General features: G+C 37.3%; 1 protein-coding gene across 1 annotated transcript; it reads right to left on the minus strand.

The window, feature by feature from the left end:
• Positions 1-6,599: 6,599 nt before the first annotated feature.
• Positions 6,600-8,652, minus strand: LOC107725560 (uncharacterized). Its single transcript, XM_016534844.1, has 6 exons — positions 8,494-8,652; positions 8,186-8,248; positions 7,486-7,641; positions 7,052-7,114; positions 6,904-6,978; positions 6,600-6,815 (listed from the first exon to the last, which is right to left on the minus strand). The coding sequence occupies exons 1-6, from the start codon at positions 8,650-8,652 to the stop codon at positions 6,693-6,695; spliced, it is 639 nt and encodes a 212-aa protein (XP_016390330.1). The 3' UTR covers positions 6,600-6,692.
• Positions 8,653-9,075: the final 423 nt, after the last annotated feature.

Raw genomic sequence — 9,075 nt, forward strand, 5'->3', positions numbered from 1 at the left:
TGAGAGTGGTGTGTATTGTTTTATTATAAACCAGCGGCGGCTGCCGCGGGTGGTCCGTAACTATGAGCAAAACGCCGGTGAACCGCGCCCACGCAGAGCGGCCGGTATTTACAGCTGCATCGTGCAAACATCGGCCGGAGAGCATTTGCGATCAGAGGCCGACGTCGCGGCGACATCTTCCCTATTAGCAAACGATCCCTGAGCGACATCGTGCCGATTGAATTTTGTACGTCGGGTCGACATCGGCCCAACGTATGTGTGCTTTATGAACATATTTTAACAAATATATATTCTCTCTCTGCTAATGTTGTAAATTATACAATTATGATACAATGTGATTTTTTCCAATTTAATTTTATTTTCCTCTTAACCACTAGATGTCACAAAAACTCACCACAGCACTTTCCTAAACTTCCACGTTTCACTGTTGGTCTAATATCACGTCAAGGATAGGACTTACATAGAGTAACGTTAACTTACCGAGTTCTTCCATACTTCGTTCAGTCAAAAACGTTAGTAAAATCGTGCAGCTTATTCCTGGCACCAAGGAACTGTAATAAAATACATTTATCAAAATCGGTTATATAAACCAGTATCCTGATAGTCTTAATGTAGAATAAAGAATACAGTTTTCCAGTAGGCTTCTTCAAAAAGAGCGCGAATGCTAAGCTATAATGAGAGATAATGAGGCTGTCTTCTGTGGTTACTGGCCCGAAGCACAGTAATACACCAGCTGTACCATTTAAATTACACCACAAATACTAACAAGTGTAATATTAGTGCATATTAAGTATTCACCATTGAGAAACACACCTGGTCTTTGCTACAAAGCTACCGCTGCAGTGCCCCGCCAAATTATTGCTGACGTAGTTTGAATGTATTCTCTCTACTTTTTACCCTTGCAATTTGCCTTGTTAGTAATATTACGACTTTGGAATTATATGACTGTTTTAAAAAATAAAATAAAATAAAATTTTCAGGACTAGGTGGGGGATTATTACTGAAATAGGCCTACAGTGGATTGGCCCTGACTCTGAGTTCCGTTGTATTACTATTTGAGATTTTTATTTTATTTTTTTATTTATCCTTTGTTCTTCTTCTTCTTCTTATTATTATTAGGCCTATTAGTAGTAGTAGTAGTAGTAGTTTAGTTATGATCGGTTAGTTAGGGTTATTTTCAACGTTCTCCACGAGGTGGGGCTATATCACCCTGTCTTTGTGCAGGAATATGCCTATTTTGCAATTAATTAAATGACGTGACCATAATTACTTTAATTTTTGATTTTTTTTTAATGAATCATTCCATACCTTATTATTGTTCTCCCCCCACAATTTAGAGGTAAAGTGAAGATTTCAAAGATTATGATTATCCCTAAATAGGCCTACTCATGACTTTTCATTATATTCACATAGCATATCAACTTGAAGTAAGCACTATTTCTTGTCAGTGGTCAAGCCCTTACTGAGGAGAAAAGTGTGTTTTTGGAAATACCCTCAGCCCCTCCTCAGCTCAGTATCCTTGTTTCAACTAAACCATGGCCTAGTGACACTAACGTCTTGCTAAGGCTTATTGTTACACCTCATGAATATTTTTATAAACCTTAACCTCAGGGTAGTCCAGACTAACCACAAACAGAAAAAAACGATGTCTTCAAAGAATGACCACAGTCATACTCATTAATTCTGAGTAATATTTTCCATCCCTGATGTTTGCTGTATGTGGTGTTAAAGAGTGGTGGCAGTGTTGTTGCTGCAAGTAGGCTATACAGTTATTGTTGTGTGCATCCAGATGCAAGTTGTGAATCTGGAATTTGTGTCTGTCACAGTTTTAAAAGCATTATCAATTAGAAGGGCTTTCATATACTTTGAGTCAGTAATTCTGTAATTTCTCTGAACGAATCCCTTATCCTAGTAAACTTCATATTGTTTATAGTGTATTTGTATTAAAATTTCTAAAATTGCATGTTTAAAATGTATAGTGCATATAGCTTTGTAGACATATATTGTGCATATAGAAGTTCAATTAAATATTTAAAGTAGACCAGCAAAAAGGCCACTCAAATATAGGCCAGAGGTTCATACTCGTGGTCCATGAGGCAACGTGTGTGAGAGAGCATGTGTGTGTGTGGGTGGGTGGAGCCTGACTCATCCGTATTTTCCAATCACATTTTCTTAATTTGACCTTCTCACCTATGGAACAGAAATGATTGTAGGATTATCCCATTCAGGTTAGGGACAGTCCTTTAGCATCAGTGTGTTATTTCGCTCTTTGAATGGACAAATGGCACTCATTCTCTATTTTACTGTGCTGAAGCCACTGACTAACTTTCGATACAATACGTTGAACAGTAGACTGCACAAATATTCATTTTGTCAGAGTGTTTCTGTTTGTTGGTCTTCACTCCTACATGTTTACAACCACGCAGCATGCAGAGCAGTTGAGCATGCACAGGAAATGTGACACGTTCTGAAAAGACAGCTCATGGAAACTAAATTGCTTCTGCCCTTTTCTATTTGCTAATGAACTGCTGCAGGGGCTAAGATATATGTTGAGTTTATGCTTAGCAATACACAAACATCTACAAAGGAGCACAATGTATCCAGAGAATAGGGTATTAACATATAAGCTAAATGTAGGATTGTAGCATGGCCAATGACCGCTAACTGATGTGAGATGTTTCAGTATTTGATGTTGTTTCCCTCAACAACACCTTTTCAACAGCCAAACAACCATCCAGAACACTTTAGAAATTGCTTAGTGACACCCTAGCAACCACTCTGTTAATCTAAATTAATCTACCTTGCCTTTATCACAACAGTCACTGGCAATAGTTTGTGGTTCCGTGCACCAGCTATGAAGCTTGACACAGTCTTGTAAATTTCTCTGAAAGAGGATGTGTCAGCTCCTTTGTGTCTGTTTTGGTTTCACGATATTCATCGATATAATTTTCTATTTGAGTTTCTGATCTTTATCTTTAAACCACTTTGTACCTTGCTTCCGATATACCTGTTGCAAATTGTGCAAGTCGACGGCAGTCTAGTTTTATTGAATGAAGTGTGTTTGAACGTCAAAATTGTACATTAATGGTTCACGTCCATTCTGGGCCCATTGCACAGAGGAGTTAATTCCTATGTTACCAGGTCCTGTGTTTCCAAGATTTATAGGAACACAAGATTATGTTTACTAGGCTATAAGGTTTAATCACCCGATGATTCGATGGATAACTTATGCGAAGGGCTTTATTTTGCGATAACAACTGCTTGGATGTACATTACCCCACTTATTACACGGATGCTTGCCACAAAAGTAAATAATTAGACACGAAACATTGATCAGCGACAGCAGAGTGATACATTAAGCATAAAAGTACTAATGGTCAAGATGACTCCTATACCTAGATAAGCTTGTGTTTTTAGTTTTACCAATTGTTATCGGGGGGGTAACACCCCTCGGAATGTCGTGATTGACCAATCACAACCAAGTATTCCAGAAAGCCATGTAAAATGGTTGGAAAACTGCTGAACATCTATTTCTCTAACAACTTCCCAAATAATTTCATTACAGTCCTCCACAAAGTCTACCTTCAACATCAAGTGAATTAATAAAGGATTCTCTGTCTGTGTTGTTCAGTTGAACCTTTTTTATGTGCCATAAAAATCTGGGGAATATAGGACTCTAGAAACATAGGCATGCTCCCGTTTCAATGCACACATAGCATGAGGGCCTTATTTTCAGGAAGCCCATGTATGACAGTGGAACCTTCAGATATCCTCAGCCTACACAATGTGCCAGTCCCTGAACATTCTCCCTGAAACTTTAAGCAGCAGTAAATTTCTATGACAGGTGGGTGAACTTCGATTTCGGAGGGTAATGCGGTGAGGAGAACCGTGACAAGCATGAACTTCAAAGGTTCATGATCTAGGTAACTAGAGTTGTGACTTTTTTCCGACCTGATCCATTCTCTCTCATCTTTCACAGATCATTACTGTATACTGTTGTAATTTCCTTTCCTTTAGATACAGTAGATATTCATTTAATTATATTGTCAATATATAATTTTAATTTTTAGATATAGTCTAGAAGGTCAACACCTGGTAATAGTGTATGTAACATACCCAATATTTCTCGCTACAAAGAATTTGCTTTAGCGGAAGTAATCAGATACAAAGCGTACCCTATTCTTGGAAAGTGCTAACTAATTAGCATTTTAAAAACTACTTGGAACTTTGATTTTGCAAAATAATTTGTTGATATTTTTCCTCTACCTCATTGCTGATTCCACATAAGCATTAATGCTCAGTTATTCAAGGAAGAAGCTTCTAAAAGCTGATGTCATTAACGTTTGGTGCAGAGATGCTCACGGTGCATTTTGGATGCAGAGCAGGACCTGAGTGAGAACGAAAGTGCTGACAAACACCCACTCGTATACACACATATAAATAGATATACTTTTATTTTCAACCTGAACGGCTAATGACAAATAATTTGCTGACAGTATAGTGCTCTTGTTTTCAAAGGGTTGATGATCAGGTCATGTAGAAGTATTTACCCTGAAGTCACACGAGCTGCAACAGGTGAAAGGAGATCCAACAATTATAAGAAATAGAAACATGGTCTCACTATCAGGTTTTATTTCATTTCTTTTAATTTGTCACTTTCAAGAAGCCAACAAGTGACGTTTTCCTGCGAAAAGTACCTTAATTGATTCTCATTAAATTCTTCAGGCTGTCGCTGTGCATCTTCCCTAGGCCTCTGTCTCAGTTCTCTCTCTCTCTCTCTCTCTCTCTCTCTCTTCAGTAGAAGGCTGAGTCTGTGGTCAACTCTGCTCTGCTTATCGTAAGCTGTCGCAGCCACTTACCAGAAGTGATGGGAGACTGGGGGTTTCTCAGTGACATCACTTTATGCGACGAGGCAGAGCTGTTGCACTTATGCATGAAGTAGAAATGTAATGACGTGTTTAATAATCTTTTCAGTCCTAGAAGACGATCAAAGGTTTAAAAGTGCCTTAATTCATTCATTCATTATCTTCTTTCTTTTCTTTACAATCACAACTTTTTTCAACCCGTCACAGTTTCCGCTGTGGGCACTGCTGTTTCTAGCGTATCTCTGGCTGTTTTTCAGCATTATTGAAATGAGATCTCATCAAGATCTGCAAAGCTTTCAACTCCCTAAGAAGTCACTGTTGTTTTGAAGCTCAGCAGCAGTGATATCCTGCTTGGTCATGGTGTGTATTTAAAGTTTCGCTTTTCAATTCAATCTTTTATTTCCAATCAAATTGAGTGTCTTTACAAATAATGAAATGAAAATGGCAACATGATCAATCGAATCATTAAAGGAACTTAATTAACATGCACAAGCATATCACTACTATAGCATTTGTTACATCTAAAAAAGTCTAACCTTCTAACTAAATATATAATATGTAACAGTTATTCACAGTTGGTGGGTCATGATTCTAAACAAAGGGAAAAACAATGCTAAAATGCATGTTATAAAATGCAATATAATTGTGCATATATAGAATAGCAAATTAAATAAGCACATCAACTCTTAAAAGAGATGCAAATATGTCCATATTTTTTGCATGTCGATGTCAGAAGTTGTGCATCCTGTGAAACTCCATGGTATGTTAATTTATGCCAGCATGCAGGTTGCACCACGTGCCCACATCCTCAAAATAGGCACAAACAAAATTACAAAATAGAACGATTAAATATGGTTTTTGGGTTTAGCGAAATGCTGATTTCATCATCACTATGCAGTGTTCTATTGAGTATCACATGCATTGTTTGCGTTTAACATGCAGTAGATTTATGCATGCCTGCATCTCACTCATGCACATCTATGAACTGCACTTCTGGTGGCCTTACAGCAGAGTTATGTAGTTAGTGTAGTTGTTAGTATAGAGATGTGTAGGTAAATAAATAAATAAATAGCTCTACAGTGGGGTAGAAAAAGACAAAAAATGTTTATGAGAATGAATGTAATCCATAGCAAAAATACAAACGTATTGTCCGCACACTCTGAGTGTGCTGAAAATATGTTTGTATTTTTGCTATAGTTTGCCTTTTTTGTCCCGCACCTGAGCCCTGTGTGGGTTTGTGGGATGTGCGCAACTTTTTTACACATCGTTTAATGAATGTAATCCAGCAACTTGAGAATTTCCTAAAGAATATTAGCAATGTCTTGCAAAAAAAAAATTGTGGATAGAATTCAAATTTGAGCAGACAAATTCTCGACACTTCTAAATGATGGACTTCAGACAAAAATATGTTTTTTGCATATACAAACACACTTAAGCAAACACAGAGCCAGATATAAAACAATTTACTGAGCAGACAAATGAATGCAATAGAAAACAAAGGAAAAACATGTATTTCATGTTTACATTGACAAAATTATCTATATCTTGTCTATTTTCTCACCTGCGTTTACTGCAGTACACTCAATCTTTCACCGAAAGTACATAAGCAATATGCATATACTGTTTAAATACTCATTACTTAAAAAAGCAAAAAAGACATTTGCACTAAAAGCACGAACAACTAAAATACCTTATTAGAAACAACAGGTCAGGAAAATAAGTTTGGTCTCATTTAGAAGAGATAGCTTGTTATTCTGTCCCTGCTTAAACTGGCACATCTTAAAGTGATCAGGCAGAAAATTGATATAACACATTGTAGGCCAGAATTCATGAAACGCCATGCTTCTCCTTAGTCATTCGTGTATTTTTCCGGAAGCCTTTTCCCTGCATGTAGAGATGGAGGGTTTTCAGCTCATCCATAACCCTCTCCTGGATTTGCACATCATTGAGCTGTAAGACCAATGAAGATAAAGAGTTAATAAGAAACATACAAAAACAGGTTTAATCACTTTTTCAATAGTTCAAAACTCATTCTTACCCTCTTACTGGCAGACTTCAGTTTTTGTAGCTGTAAGACAGCAAGCTGATTTGGGTTCATGTTTTTCTCCGAAATCTAGATGAAAGTAAAATGTACTATTATTTATTCATATTTAATATATACTGGAAATATGTAGAAGAATATTTACCATTGGAGAGGAAGTTGTGGTTATGTCAGACATCTTGTATAGGTTTTTACATCTATTTTTTGTCTGAAACAAAGAAGTGGTAGTAAAGAATTTTGTCAGTTGTTTCAAGCAGCCTAAGAAAACAACCTAAGCGTAAGAAATGGCCTTTAGTTAAGAAACCAATCCAACATTTTGGGTCCTGTTTAAGTGAAAATGTTGCTATATTGTTAACATACAAGGCAGTACCCTGCTGAAAAGACCAGCATGATCTGGATTTGGTTAGTGCTTGTCTAGCTAAACTTAGATGGAAGATACATTAGTGAAAAAGAGGCCATGCTGGTCTTCCCGGTTTTGTATTTTCGCTTTTATATGTGATATAATTACATCACTCAAAGACATGATGATGTAACATGACAAAGTTTATTATATGTATTCTGAAAATGGAATGTGCTGACCTTATACACACAGTTTCTGAGTTGATCCATAATGTGTATAAGCTCAACATGATGGTTTAATTCTTCCTTGTTGTGGATGTCATTCTTCTTTGTCTTTTCAAGAACATTTTGAAATAGATTGATGATCTTCTGCAGGACACAGCTGTGAAGATTTTTCTGATGAATAAAAACAATTAATTTGTGAAACCTGATGCCAAATATAGATGACATTGTAGTACGTCAACAAAAAATTTCCACAGGTACATCTTGATCATATTTCTGTACTGAGACATGCGGGCATGCACATGGCTATAGTAACTTTTTTTCTGAGAGTGAAGTCTAAAATACGTGACATATGACATAGAAATCAGATTTTTTTAATAGATTTTTTTTAGGTTGTTGCTAAAATTAACGAGGTCCAAGACAACATTTTTATGGGTTGGGCTTCTTTTATGGGTTGGCCCATGCCCAATTAGCTGGCTCTACCATATAAGACCTCACTGAGCCCCGCCTCATAACAGAACCCCCAATTTATTTCATTACATTCATATTACTTTCAAATGTCTTGGATTTTGTAATGCAGTAACTGGAGTAACTAGCTTTATGCACCAATGAATAACTGATATGATATGATATGATATGATATGATATGATATGATATGATATGATATGATATGATAATGCGATAACTCATAATATGAAATCGGACAATGCATCTTACCTTTTTCCGAATTTTGTCAAAGGAGCTGTGCTTCAGGAGGATCTTCTCACCATCCGCAGCTACCTGAGAGGATAATTCAAACCGTCACCAATTGAAATATTCAAAGTCTCCAGGGCATTTTCTAAAAGCATGCTAGTAAACTGATTCTGCACATGAACACCTGATGTTTCCTCGCAAGATCGCAAGATTATTCCCACAGGCATATCAAGCTTACTTTGTATGGCTTAGTTTTGTAACAAGTGCATGCATGTGAGTAATGGGTGATTTGAGTTCTAACACAATGATGATAGTAGGATCAGAATACTCACCACGTCTTTGCTGACACGCTCGGCTATATTAGCCATCACACTCAGGTCAAAACAGGGTTCCACAGGTACACAGCTGCCATTTAGGAGTACCGCCGCACATTCGTGCATTGGAATGCCGAAAATCAGGATCAGAAAGCAATACTGCAAAGCACTGGCCATATTCAGTTCCAGAGTAACTAAATGAATGTACGTGAATGCAGGTCCTGCTGATACACCTGATTCATTCCGTTCTTCCTTCTTTTTGCCTTCGCTCTGGTCCTCACCTTTGTATTTATTCTAGTTTCCTGGTGACGTCAGCAAAGCCCTTTCTCTTTGTTTCTGACTTTCCAGTTGAGATCAAGACAGGTGAAGATGTCAGACTCCTGAACTGTAATGTAATCCACGTTGGCTGGTGTATCCAATAGGGATCGTGTCTGGGCTCAGATTGCCACTGCAGAATGCAAAGTTTTCTGTCTGCTTCATGCTACTTGGAGGGAGCTTAAATAAAAGAAAGTCACCACAAAATTGTATTACAACTCTATAATGAGGTCATGACATTTATGCGGCTCGAGGATGTCCCAGATTCAAAATTTCTACGCAAAC

The sequence above is a fragment of the Sinocyclocheilus rhinocerous genome, unplaced genomic scaffold (genome assembly GCF_001515625.1).
Source record: "Sinocyclocheilus rhinocerous isolate Xijiao unplaced genomic scaffold, SAMN03320098_v1.1 scaffold153, whole genome shotgun sequence".
Lineage (NCBI taxonomy): Eukaryota > Metazoa > Chordata > Actinopteri > Cypriniformes > Cyprinidae > Sinocyclocheilus > Sinocyclocheilus rhinocerous.

Coding starts and splice junctions, on each gene's coding strand:
- LOC107725560 (XM_016534844.1), bottom strand. CDS start 8,652: ATGGCCAGTGCTTTGCAGTATTGCTTTCTGATCCTGATTTTCGGCATT. Junction 8,249..8,493: donor AGCGTGTCAGCAAAGACGTG/GTGAGTATTCTG, acceptor TTATCCTCTCAG/GTAGCTGCGGATGGTGAGAA. Junction 6,979..7,051: donor CCACAACTTCCTCTCCAATG/GTAAATATTCTT, acceptor ACTTTCATCTAG/ATTTCGGAGAAAAACATGAA.